This window comes from Labrus bergylta, chromosome 7 (genome assembly GCF_963930695.1).
Source record: "Labrus bergylta chromosome 7, fLabBer1.1, whole genome shotgun sequence".
NCBI lineage: Eukaryota > Metazoa > Chordata > Actinopteri > Labriformes > Labridae > Labrus > Labrus bergylta.
The window spans coordinates 19,283,825-19,298,024 of record NC_089201.1 but is presented as its reverse complement, the minus strand read 5'-3'; the positions used below and the strand labels follow the sequence as shown (position 1 = coordinate 19,298,024).

The following is a 14,200-nucleotide window of genomic DNA, read 5'->3' as shown; positions in this document are numbered from 1 at the left end:
CAATACATAGTCAATTTTTACTACTACTGGTTAAGACAGTGATTCCGAGCTGTGGCTCCTTTCTTGCATGTCGTTCCCTTCTCTCTCACGATTTCCTACTCGATCCATTGTCCTATCAAATAAAGGCAAAAAGCCCAAAAATGAATATTAAAAAAAAAAAAAGAAAACATCACAACTTTTGCAGATGAAACTTTTCCGAAGTGGAAGATTTTTCATGTCAGCACAGGCCAAAGCCCTGCCTTTCATAAAATATAGCCTTTACTTTAATGCATGACACAGGAGATGAGCTGGAAGCTTGAATACAATTTTGGAAATGAAATTCTCACCGTCAGAAAAACTCTTCACCACATGATGTGCATGAGTTACTCTAACGGCAAATCCAGACTCTGCTTAATTTCACAAACTCAACTCCACTTCCAAGAGGCCATTTTCCACAAAATCATCCCAGCACTCAGAGGACCCTGTGTGTATGTGTGTGTGTGTGTGTGTGTGTGTGTGTGTGTGTGTGTGTGTGTGTGTGTGTGTGTGTGTGTGTGTGTGTGTGTGTGTGTGTGTGTGTGTGTGTGTGTGTGTGCTCACAGGAACCAGGCAGCCCATCACAAGTGCCAATCTGGGGGCTGTAACCAATGAGGATGGAAATGAGATAAGCTACTCACTCAGACGCCCCCCTCGTTTGGGGAGACTCATCCTCGCCAATGACAAGAACCAGTATGAGGAAATAACCAGCTTCTCTCAAACACAGGTAATTAGGTTTTTCTGTGTGAGGGTAAATGTGTGTTTGTTTTCTGTATGGAGAGATTTACCTTACTTCTCTTGACTCTCTTTGACTGAACTTCATTATAGTAATCCTGCTGCATTAAGAGGGTGCTAAAAGTTCAACTATTATAAGTTTCTTCCTTTCAGATAAATCCTCTTTACCTGAGGTTTCACATTACTTTTAATAGCAGGTTTATGTTACTAAGCAGCCATAGGTGTTCAAACCACTCCAGACATCTGATGATAGACCTTCCGACATAAGAAGACTTAATGCCCCTTAAATGTAGAAAAAAAAGCAGCTAATCCTTCTTTCAACTCAGACTGTGTTGAACAGATTCTTTTTTTTTCCAGAGGTGGAAATTAGGTAAAGATCACAGCTGCAGCTCTTTGAAAGTCAATGCATTCAGGTAGAAAAGTAAAGCTCTCTCAATTTAGATGAATACAGCTATGGCATAGTGTTTGATGACATCCCAGAAATGTGGTAGATGTGAAGTGCATCATCACCAGAAAACAAGAGCATTCATTTTGGGAAAATACTTTTTTTTTTATACTGTTAATCCCTGAGTGAAATTCTGGTTTACACTCTGTTATTTAGAGACATGCTTCTCACACACATAGACCTGAGCACTAGAGCTGTTGGAGGTTCGGTGCCTCGCTGAAGGGCACCTCGGCAGTGCCCTTGAACCTCTCCGGCTATCAGAACAACTTCCATGTTTTGTTCCGCACTGGGACTTGAATCAGCAACCCTCCGGTTTCCAACTCAAGTCCCTACAGACTGAGCTACAGCAGATATACTGTAAGACACTTTCTACAATGAACTGATGAACTCTCAATGAACTCTCTCAGATGTTTAGCAACCAGATGGTTGTTGGTTCAATCCCTGCTATGTCTGTCCACATGTCCAATTGTCATTTGGCAAGACACTGAACCTCAAATTGGGCAATTGTAGTTGAGTAGCCAGCAATGTGAATGCAAATGTATGGGGATAGTTAGGCCTACTATGGATGGGCAGTTGGACACTTTAAGTAGCAACCTCTGCCATCAGTGTGATTGTAGTGAGAATGGATGATTGTTATATGATGTGTGATATAAGGACTAGAAAATCACTATAGAAGTGCAGTACATTAGTTCTTAATGACACTGACAACTATGAAGACTTGATGTAAGTTTGAATCAAGTGAGCTTGTATCTATACATTTTAACAGATGAGATTTTCATAATCATCCCAAATACAGTCTTAAACTTCTCTTATATTACGGAGCAAATTTCCCTTTTGAGAGACAATTCAACTGTTTTATAAAGCTAGTAGAAATCACTTATACTTATATAGTCTAAAGACATTTGTTTTTGTTTTTTATAAACTTATAATTAAATGTTGTTTTATATACACTGTGGCTCTTTTCTATGAAATAATAACATCAATCTTAAGTTTCTACCAAACACCATCAGACTTCAATTTGTAATTTGCTTCACTTATATCACACTAAATGTTCCTCTTTCTCACCAGCAGAGGGCCTCGTTGAATAAAACAAAGTGATGCCTGTGCTCACATCAGAAAAAGTATTCATGCTCCTTTTACTCAAAGTTTCCAATTACATGTGAATAAATGTGATAACACAACACCCATGATGGCATATTATACATGTCATAGCTTTACATTAGGTTTGCACCACCTGCCGATGAAGTAACACTACGCTTCACTGTAAGCCTGCAGTGTTTTTAAGTCTTCTCCTTTCCTTTTGATCCATCTTTTTTGGTCATTTCCATTCCTAACATCTGAGTGTGCTTGGATGAGCAAGTACTTTTCCTGCAAACTGCTCTGTTTGAAGTGTGACCGAAAATCTTTATCCACATCAAGCTGAAATAAGAATTGGATGATTTGAGATATTCCGTTGCTTGTATTTGTGTGTGCATGCTTGACTTAAGTTCTGCTTGCTTGTGTTTGTGTCTGTGAGTGTTTGCAGTAGAGACAGAGAAAGAGGGTAGAGTAGAGTTGAGTTTAGGACACAGTGACCTCAGAGAGCAAACCACTGCCACAGCCATTTCAGCTCCTATTTTACTGTGGTGATTATAAACGCCAAAGGAAAGAAAGCTGTAACATATCTGAGAAAACTAAAATGTCTTCAAAATCACTCTAAAGAAATGGCTGGCATTAAGCTGTTTCTGAAGAATGTCACAAATCAAGGTTATATTGAAAGATATTGAAATAAGAGCTTCTGCAGTTGATGCTAATTGATTTGATTTTCACTCACCTCAGAGGGCAAAACTGTCAAATTTAAAAGTGTAACAAATGTCATTTTGTTTCCTTGATACACAGCTGGAGTCAGGAGCGGTCTACTATGAGCACCAGATACCAGAGGAGCCTTTTTGGGTGGTTAGGGACTCCATCGAGCTCACTCTGAAATCACAGCCAGCCCCAGACGTTCGTCACATCCTGCCCATCACCGTCTCGTACTACGCTGCTCACAGCAACATCTCCTCACAGCTGTGGAGGAACAAAGGTAAATGACCCATAATAACACAGTTTATTCATATGAATGAATTACAAGTTTAAAAAAAATCGCTTATTTGATTCTAAATAAATGAGTGCAACACCACCACTGTAGCACATTTGTTATTGCATTGACAATACTTTGAGGTAGATGTTCAGTTAAAGTGATGCTGTGTAGCCCAAGTGCTCTGCCTGAAATAACAGCAAAGTGTGTGAACATTGTCTTCACCAATTGTTGCTGTTGGTTTATTGAAATTGAATAGCCAGGTGCGATTTTATTTATTTATTTCACTTTTAGGGGGTATGGTAGTTAGTCTATACCATACAGGTTGGGTAGAGTATCTCCTTATAGTTTATGTTTCTGTGGGATCCTTTTCCCCAAGCTAGTACTGTGGTCATCTGAACAATCATACTACAACACTTATATATCATAGTATCCTAAAGCAGAGGGCCTGAATTCCTAAATATTTACTACAGTGTTCTAGATTTTGAGAAAAGTCCAGTGTGGTCAAACTAACACTAACCAATTGAGGAGATTTACCCACCATTATTGTTTCAAACTGCTGCCTCTCTGTTGTTCATTTTATAGCTTTTACAGAGTTTTAGAATCACTAATCATGTACTGTGATTGGTCAATGCCTGAACAGTCTAATGTCATAAAGGAAGTCATCACTTCTATTTCTCCTGCTGCCAAAACAACAAGCCCCCTCCTCCATCTGTCAGCCTTAATGTACAGAGCAGCATTGTTTAATATCTACAGGAGAAAGCCAAAACTGGAAAGAATTGTTCTTATCTGAAATATAATGTAAAATGTTCTGTACTGTTTCCTCTCAGGTCTCGATATTGTGCAAGGCCAGAGGAAAGTCATTGACGATTCAATTCTTGATGCCTCCAACCTTCTGGCTAGCCTACCTGAAGATCAGCGAGCCGATGCTGATGTCATTTTTGAGATTAAGCGCTTCCCTGGCCATGGTCGTATCATCCTGGGCGGTCAGGATCTTCCCCGTAATGCTCCCACCTTCATGCAGGAAGATGTCATTCAAGGAAATGTAGAGTATCTCCATGATGACTCAGCTGCATCCTCTGACAGCTTTGCTTTCAGGGCCCGTCTAAAGTCTGAGGCTGGTGCTGTGGCCTCCCCTGCTGAATTGGTGGTCCTTGAGGAAATCTTTAACTTTTCAGTTAAACGTCGGGGCTCAGACCCTCCTGAACTTGTCACTATTGACATGCTCTTGGAAGTTCTTCAAGGCTCAATGACAACCCTGACAAAGAAGCATCTTAACACCCAAGACGAGGACAGTTCGCCTGATGAGGTGCTCTTCAAAGTGACCAAAATCCCGAGCAACGGCCAACTGGTTGACTCTTTCACAATGAAGCCCATCTCTGAGTTCACACAGGAGATGGTCAATCAGGGACAGGTGGGCTTTTTCAGCGATGGTACCCTGGCTGATGGATTTGTCGAATTCATTGTGTCAGATGGAGAGCACCAAACAAAGCCACATGCGCTCCACATCGGCGTCCTTGCTCGCACCCTGTTTCTTGACAAAGCTCCTGAGATCAAGGTGAAACAAGGCGACGATGAGACCCTGGTGACTGAGGAGATGTTGAAAGCCACTACTGGGGGCCCCGTCGAGGAGGACATACTTTACAAGATCACAAGTGTTCCAAAATATGCCGCTGTCATGGTAGACCGGCAGCCTACATCCGCTTTCACCCAGAAACAAATCAAAGAAGGCAGAGTCAGCGTCCGCTTTGTGAAGTCCACTTCACCTCGAGACAGTGTTGCATTTGTAGCCCGCAGTCGTGCAGCTAATGTCTCCTCTGTACTAAACATCACAGTCCAGCCTCTGGCCAATATCGCCCAGGATCCCCTTCTACCCCAAGGTGCTCTTGTCCAACTGGACAGGAAGCTCTTGGATGCAACTCCCCTTGCAAACAAGACCAAAACCTCCCCCTCGTTCACTGTCATCCAACAGCCAAGGGGGGCTCGTTTTGTGAGATCTGGAGGTAATGGTGCTGGTCAGCCAGTTGGCACATTCAGCCAGAAAGACCTGGATGAGGGCCGTGTAGCTATGGAAATCCTAGACAGCTCCTCTGGATCAAAGAGTGGTGTCTCTCAGGATGAGGCGCGCTTCCTTCTCAAAGCTCATGGGGTTCCTCCTGCAGAATGCGTGCTTTCCTTCCAGACTGGCCCCTACAATGCCTCTGGGGTCTATCCTGCCACCCTGCTGAGGATTCCCTCACAAACCCCATCAAAGGACAACAAAGACCTCCCTGTTGTTGGTAAATCCCCTCTTCCCACTCCAGCCACTACAACATCTTCAGGCACTGGCTCCCACGGGAGACCACATGTTTCCCGGCGTAGCAACTTCTGGTCTATTCTCATCCCAATCCTGGTAATCCTCCTCCTCTTGCTGCTGGCAGCCATCTTGGCCTACTACCTGATCCGTAAAAACAAGACTGGCAAGCATGATGTCCAGGCGGCAGTATCCAAGCCCAAAAACGGAGAGGTGGCCGGCACAGAGACTTTCCGTAAAACTGACCCAGCCAATAACATCCCTATGTCCAACATGGACTCCAAAGACGCAGACCCAGAGTTGTTGCAGCACTGTCGGACAACGAACCCAGCCTTGAAAAAGAACCAGTACTGGGTCTGAGACACTTTGACATGTGGACACAGAGAGAGTTGGATTCTTGAGTGTTCGCAATCCTCCTCACATCATTCCTCTCAGTATTAAAGACCTCTTGCCACAATAGTTTAAATGAAAATATTTTTTTGACCCCATTGGTTATTTACTTATCTCAGCATAACTGTGGACAAATTCTCAGGCAATGAAACACTGAATACCTATTGGCATAAATAAGAGGCAGTTTCTTAACTTAGGAGGCTTATGGAGGCGTTTCTATTTATTTTAGTTTTATCATTCCTCTTTGTCACTGGGCACAAATGAAGACATAAACATGTCACGTGTTTGCAAAAAGTATTTTTTAATGTGCCTTTCATTATATTCCATTTATCGTAGGCCGATAGTGTCCAGTTCAGTAAGTCTTGTGATCGTACATTTTAGATTTTGGTGCATCAGAAAAGTTGATAAGCCTTGTACATAGATGATGAGGTAAGTGTATGCTGTATTATCAAACAGATTGGAAAATGCTCCTTTGTGTTTTTTTCTTTTTTTTTAACGTTGTTTTCAAGCTGCCATTGTTCTTCAGGGCTGAATTCAGTTTATAGAATTGGTACAACATTTTTGGAAAATATGCTAATTCACTTGCCTCAGAAAGTTTGTTCGAAAGAATGATACCACTGTCATATCTGATTGGTAATTTTGAGCTACTAGGAGATGTTAGCTTAGCTTAGCTTAGCTAGACCTTTCAATTAGGAGAGATACTTAAGCTGTTTTATTGTTTGTTTGTATTTTGGGGGGGTTAAAACCATAGACTGTATATTAAGATAGACGGAGCAACAGCGGCCTTGGAGTGAAGCCAAAATATTTAGAGCTCCCCCTGCTGACTGGCTGAAGCATAGGCCATAAACTCTGACTCCTCCATGTTAACAGATGGGACCTGGATCGACTAATAAAGTTAAAATTAAAAGTCAAATCAGCATTATGTCTTTATAGTTGGTTTTTATCATACTGACTTGTGTCCTTGTGGTATTCTTTTTGTCTTAATTAGTTATTTGACATTTTAAAAAAAAGAGCGGGTGTAATGTCATGATTGACAGCTTTATTGACAAATGTGGCTCCTTGCAGAGTTCTCAAGCGGATTAGCAGAGTAGAGGAGGAAAGGCAAGAGTAAACACAACAAAAACTAACAATACAGTAATTACCTCAGTCAGCTCTCTTCTGTGTATGTCTTGGCTCCAAATGATGTCACCAGTGCATTTTGACTTCAATTCTGTACAACAGAAGGATACAGAGATGTGTCGTCCATATTAATATACAGACTATGGTTAACACAATCCTATAAAGCCCAATTATTCACATTTTTTTATCTCTTTTGTGGTCTTGGCAGGCCTAATGTTGAACGTTGTTTCTTTGGTAGTTACAGTTACTTCTTTTAACTGGGTAGCATAAATAGGCTGACTGCTTCCCCTGTTTCCAGGCTTCAAATTGCTAACTGTCCGCTGGCTGTGACTTCATATTTAAGAGCGGTTTCAATCTTCTCATCCAACTCTTAGACGTTTTGAGAACTCGGGTTATTGGCTCTTTTTATAAATATCCTTTTAACACACTCTTATATTTTAGATCTCTCTTTGAATTTAGTGTGGAAAAGTTGGTTTGTCATAAAACAGTTTGAATTTAATAAAAAAAACGTGTTGCAGCAGCTTGCACAGGTTTGATTGAGTTTAGCTCAGAGTGATGTCATCATGCGTTATATGTTATGATTCTGCACACTTCCATCTTGCTTGTAAATATTCACTGGACTGGCACAGCACTGACCACAAAACTACACAGTACACAGTTGACAGTTAGCAGACCACAGTGGGATGTTATTTAAGTCATGAAGGTCTTTAACACATCCTTATTGGCTGGCAGGCCGGGGTGAGGTCAGCTCAAAACTGAGTTTGTTTCAGATTCCAAGTCTGCAATTACGAATTTATAAAAACCGGTTGGTGCTGGGGTGGTTAAACAAATAAAATAAATGCTCCACTTGTTAGGTTCATTTAAAACAGAGATGTTGACAAAGTTTAAGTCTTCAAAGCTATTTTTGATGTTAATCATTCCATTTGTAAGCTGAATATGCAGAGCGGTATATATTGAATTTAAATGTTCGTTGTATTCTTTTAGACTCAAGATTTGTGTTTTAAGTTGAAACTATGCATAGCCTTGCTGTAAAATCATTCTTCTCTTGTTTCTCTGTGTCAATTATCTGTTTTTTTTAAATATTTTTTTAAACCAATACAGAAAAGACTTCATGTTCGTGAAACTGTTTAACCATTTGCTGTACATTTCTTTTCTCATTCTGTATGCTGATGACACCTTATTATTCGTCATGTACTGATTATTAAATATTCCTTTGCAATGGTCATTTTTCTATCAGGTTATAGGTTGTATTCTTTTCTTTTTTTTTCTCTTGACACCACAAAATGTTTGGAGCAACTTTACAAATTACACAGGTCTCAGGAAATTATATGTTTCAGGAGACTGTGTATTTCCAATGACAATATCTCCCTCAAAAAATAAAAATGGTCGTTCCTCCTTCAAGATCTCACTTCCACATCGGACTGGTTATATGTGTAAATATACGGTTTTTAAGTTGAATTTGTGGTCATGATTAATATCTTGAATATATATATATATATATATCATGCTTAATTGAAGGTACATGTAACTGCATTTAATTAGACTGATTAGGCAGAAACTATGCTGAGTGTGTCTCTGTTTGTATGAGTGTGTGTTTGTGCAGCTTCCTGTCTCTCCATCGTCTGTTATGCTTATTGAGAGTTATGTTCCTCATCTGATTTCATCACCACCGCTCTTTGTCATTATTTATTATTTCTGTCATCCCCAAAAACACCAATTCAGACTCAAGTATGTGTGCTTTGCCAGAGATTGATCAGAATTATGTTCACTGCAAGTGCCTTTCGAAGTGATCAAAGTAATTTTGAAGACTCTTGTTCTCGGCACTAATGGAAATAAAAATGTTCATGCAGCTCAACCTGTGTTCATTTTTTATGATTTTTAAGACTGATGTTGTTATAATATTATAAATGTTTTAAGATGAAGCATGTTTTATCACTGCACAGTGGGGGGGGGAGTCCATGTTTTTGAGCCTGTATGCATAAAAGACTGCATACTTAATAAGAACAACAGCAGTGGTTCTCAACTGGTCTAGCCTCAGGACCCCCTACAAACTCCTTATTGAGAAATCGCGACCCAAATTTCTGATATTTTTTAACCAATGAGATGCATGAACAATAGTGCAGTTAGGACCTCAAAAAATAACAGAACAAATGTTTTTAGAAACGCTTCTTCAAAGACTTTTGGACACAATTTATTTCCGGGCACACTTTCACAACCCACGAAAAACAACTCTGCGACCCAACTTTGGGTCCCGACCCGCCACTTGAGAACCGCTCAACTAGAGTTCTTCTGCAGATGTTTAGAAACAAAGTATCTTCTCATTGAACAGAAATTACATCGGTCTAGAGTTAGCCTGTCTTCAATGAGTGGAGTTAAAAAATTAACATTTTGAAATGAGTTATTCAACTTTTTATTTAATCATAATAACATTGTGTTGAATTGTCATTTTTTAAATTGTAACAAAGAATTTCCAACATAGACTTTTCATTATGTTGTTTTTAATATTTTTGACTAACATAAATACATCAGTCATGGGCTATATTTTTCATCAAGATAAATCTATAAAGGACAGGTAATACATTTATGATTTATGATTCTGGTAAATATATGAAGTAAACATTTTAAGATAAATGCATTAGGAATTAATTTATACATTTTTGTACGTCAAAAGACAATTGGTCATTGGAACATCTTCAATAAGGAAGCTGGATAAATAACAATCAATGATTTAAGGAGAAGGCATGAGGTTTAAATAGTGTTTTTATTCCCACTCCTTTTCAGATGTGGAAACTGAATCATGAAGTGTGTAACTTTTTTTTTCTTTATTCTGTTCATTTTTTGTAAATATTTTGTTTCTGTCTGTCCGCTGTGTGTAAGCTCATTTTGCTTTTTTACATGTTTAAAATAAATGTCAATAATTGATTGATTAAATCCTTGTCTGCTGAATATTTCCAGAGCTTGACTCGAGTTGAAGGAAAGAAAAACATAACCTTTTTAACTCCAAAATTTGAGACACTTTTTGATCCTTATGTTCAAATTGACAATTTAATACCATACAAAGCATATTCCATTTCTTAAGAGAACAAGTTTAAGCATTAGTTGTTGGTATGTTTATTTCAACATAGATCTAATGTAATGTTACCTTCATTACAGCAAAATACCAGCTAATGAAATAGTGATATAAACACTCAAGATTATTAGAAATAATAAAATCTCCTACGTCTACCTGGGAAACAACAAAATAATTAAAACACACTGATGTCTCCAGTGAGGGATGGGGGTAATTAAGGTCAAGAGAGAACTTAGACACAAGTCCCGACTCCATTTTTTAAGATAGAAGTATAGAATACAGTTTTAAGGGAAAGTCAAAGTGGCGTCTGTGTTTTAGTTGCAGTTTTATTTTATCTGCAGTCTTTTTTTGTTCACCTCTGGTTGTCTGTCTTTTACAGACCCTGTTAATGTATTTGACCACCAGGTGGCGTTGGGGTGCATACTAGCCTTTTAAGAAACCAGAAACGATTCTTGCAGCCATTCGTCAGCACTAAACAAGCTTCTCTCCATATGTCATTATTTCCAGTCAATGGCCTTTTGCTTTCAGTGTTTCTCTGAGCTTTTGACATTTTCCTGCTCTCCGTCTCTCTCTCTCTCCTCTCGGTGTCACTGCCCCGCCGCCGCCGCTGCTCCTTGCTGAGCGCTCACACTGCAGGTTTCATAAGCTGCTTGGCACAGCTGTTCCTCCACATGTGTCTGCTTATGTCATGGTATCTTAGCAGTCACTGTGCTGGGCATATCAACGCTTAGGCTGGGAGTTTGTTTTTTTATAGATTCATACAACACGTGTATTATTGTGCTTTAGTGATTTCTGCTGATACTGAACCTGATGAAAACTGTAGAGGAAATGTTACTGGAATGGAAATTAAACACTCACAATGATGCCACTGATGCATATAGTGAACATGTTCTTCTAAACCAAAATGTATTGAACAAGTATGAGGTCAAAACATATTGATTAGTTAATCAGTAAAAATAAAGAAATTAAACAGAATACAGTGATTTCAAAACCATTGCAACCCTGGTTTATTCTCTGAAGGACAAATAATGGAGTTATATCTTGAAATCATGGCAAGTATGATCTACAGGAGACGAATCTATCAAAGCAAAATTCAACCTTTTGTTTGAATTAAATGTCCCAGAAATTCAATACAGACACAAAGAAGTTGCTGAAGCTGAGACGTGCAGGAATGTTTCTGGCTGATCTGAAAGTCTGACCTAAATAAAATATAGCACAAGTGAAAAAAAATGTGGGGGGGTGCTTTCAAACTGCATCATTAAGAGGTGTTAAGGTGAAGAAGGTCTTCTCATTAAAGATCTGTTTGTGGAGTTGTTCAGATGTTGTTTATGTGTTCAAGGACAAAATGTTTTCCTTCTCCTGATAGTGATGGGACACATCTTCGTCTCCACTCCCACTGATGTGCTCGTACTGCAGAGCTGGATGTTTCCTATACCACAGGCAATTAGGGTCTCTGATTCCCTCAACATATCTATGTTTGTGTCAAGATGTTTTTCTTTTATGTAATGCAGGACACCACTTTTTTATGTGTTTGGCCCTGATTGTCACCAAGGTTAGCCAAGGTTAGCTCCTTTCTCCCAAAAGACTGAGAATGAAAATACACAAGGCAGGGAGCAGGAAGCATATTTGAAATTCCTTTCAAAATAACCTTTCAAAATAAAATCTTACACTTTCAAACAGTGAAAACCAGCTGGACTAAACAAAGTGTCACATTTGATTGTTTTGGCTTCTATTTCACGGTCTTTAAAGTTTGCTTTTAGTCTCAACATGACAGTGAGGAAAGATTGTACCATGCCAAGGTAAGTACAGTGACGGTTCTAGAGTCCGTTTGGGCCCAAGGCAAAAATCCTTTTGAGGGGGCCCTCCAACCAGGGTTCAGCAGGGCAATGAGATTGAATGCTGTCAGATGGGGTCCCCTCAGGGAGGTATCCTTCTGTCAATGCAAAAATTTTCACTGGCATGTGTTTGACATCTGTGAGAAACTTATATACAGACATAGTTTGCAATAACCTTCTGGATGTCTTAAAAGCAAAGCATCAAGCAATTAAGTGAGCATTATTGCAGCCTCTGTGAGTCTCAGAACATCAATCTTCTTGTTAACCTTTAATATAACCCTGAGCTGAGCTGAGCTGAGTTGTGTTGACTTTGGCTTCACCTATTAAAGGCAGCATCAGTGAAAAAGAGACATGCATTCCTTATCTGCACACTCCATCAGGCTCTGGACATGTAGGTTTCATGCACGCTGTTCCCACCTTCCTCTCACATCTCTCAAGTCAGTGCAGAAGTCACAACCTGAAAATAAAAACCACTGATTAGTGCATCACTGCTGACACATGTAGTCCTCCAATGTGTCGATGTCTCTCTAACTGTGTTTCTCAGAGAGTTCATGTTCCTTCTTATTTCGACATCTTAGCTGGTGTGAGGCTGGGAAGCTGCTGCACGGTCATTCTCATGCAGCGTGGGCGGGACTGTGCTGTCTTCTTATTTAGATTTCATCTTGATTAATTTATGTAGTAGGAATTGTTTTTATTTTAAAACTAACAGTTTATGCTGTATCATGAGTCACTGATGGACAACCAGGAGATTTTTCTCAGAGCTGCAAATGTCAAAGCTTTCATGTAAACATGGGCTCATGAGTGACATTCACTTGCATTTAGAGATCTCTTTATATGACTTTTAGACTGAGTTTTAATGTTGTCTGAATGAATACTAATTTCTTCATTTATAAACCAGTCAAATGCCTGTGTGAGGAGTATTTAACTTGTTCAGAAACAGACTGACATTATTTGTGTTTTGACCTTCACAAGCAAATAAGTTCATCAGCCACGAGTGACTTTTTCTATATTGTATTGTCCAATGCCTGAAACTTCTGACACAGAATAAGTGTCAATAGATAGTATGTTAGGCACACTGCTAGCTTAGTTGTTATCTCACGTGCCCCATGTACAAAGGCAATTGTCCTTGTCGCAGCGGCTATGGGACAGTGGCTGCCCTTTTGCTGCTTGGCATCCCCTACTCTCTTCTCCCGACATTTCCTTTCGTCCTTTCCAAAAAGGCAAATGGGCCAAAAATAACTTTATAATTTTTTTTTTTTTTTTTTTTTTTTTAAGAGAGCATTTGCAGCATAAGTTAGGCAGTATTCGGTTATTGTCAATCAAATGGATGACAGCCTCAGTACCAGGATTTCTTGTACTTGACATTTTTGTATTGATGCTACTGGTCATCCTTGCTCTTTGGTTGTTGTGATGTTTAGAAGTTGTTGGGTTTAAAAAAGAAAAAACAAAAAAAGTCGCAACCGTAAAGTGTCCTAAGATCCCTTTTTTTTATTATTCGGCACTCTACAGGTAGAACTTGAGTGATTAAGGTACATAAATTAATAAGATAAACAGTCAAATTCTTTATGAAGCGGGTTCTGAATCTGATTATTTCAGTGATCATTTCTGTGGTTTCTTTCATGTAACATTAAAGTGTCCTTTAAGATTTTCTGCATGTAACCCTGTGTTGGTCACACTAAGTCTATACATTCACAAAGCTGTCACAGAAGGTTGGAGGTGGGTCCCCGGGGCCATATGTTGGGGTCAGGAGAGCAGTGTAATGTGTTGGTCCGGGGCCAGGCTGATAGTCAAGCACAGCCCTGTTCTTGCAGTCAGCCCTGCACGGAGAAGAAAGGCCTTTCAGTCAGAGAGAAGCACACAGGCAGCTGGAAGAGGGACAAGTGATAAGAGTTTTTGTTGCTGTGTGAAAAGCCCATTAACCTCTGTACAGCCTTGTGCATGTATGTGTGCTCCTCCTTGTAAATGTCCATGTTTACAAAGGAAGACAGTGAAATCTGTGGGATTCAGATTTTTTTTTTCCTGACCAAAAATGCCTGCAAACGAACAACCAAACAAAACGACAAAAAAGTACATTACATTTATAAAGACAATAAGAATGAGGCATCATCATAAAACAACCTTGAGAGGCCACTTAAAGAGCAACTTAACAGTGACAGAAAATCAGTGGTTTTCTTATCTCTAGTGGTTTAACTTCTCCTTTCTGTATTGATCAAAAAATGTCCTCCGGGCTGTTTTAGTGTGC

The 14,200-nt window shown here is 39.5% G+C and overlaps 1 protein-coding gene across 1 annotated transcript in view; it reads left to right on the top strand.

The window, feature by feature from the left end:
- The window catches only part of cspg4 (chondroitin sulfate proteoglycan 4), a 76,422-nt gene extending 67,514 nt beyond the window's left edge, over positions 1 to 8,908 (top strand). Inside the window, exons 9-11 of the mRNA XM_020660184.3 lie at positions 582 to 742; positions 3,074 to 3,257; positions 4,082 to 8,908. Coding sequence (XP_020515840.2) covers positions 582 to 742; positions 3,074 to 3,257; positions 4,082 to 5,904 — 2,168 coding nt within the window. The 3' untranslated portion in view covers positions 5,905 to 8,908. The remainder of the gene's footprint in view (positions 1 to 581; positions 743 to 3,073; positions 3,258 to 4,081) is intronic.
- The last annotated feature ends 5,292 nt before the right edge of the window (positions 8,909 to 14,200 follow it).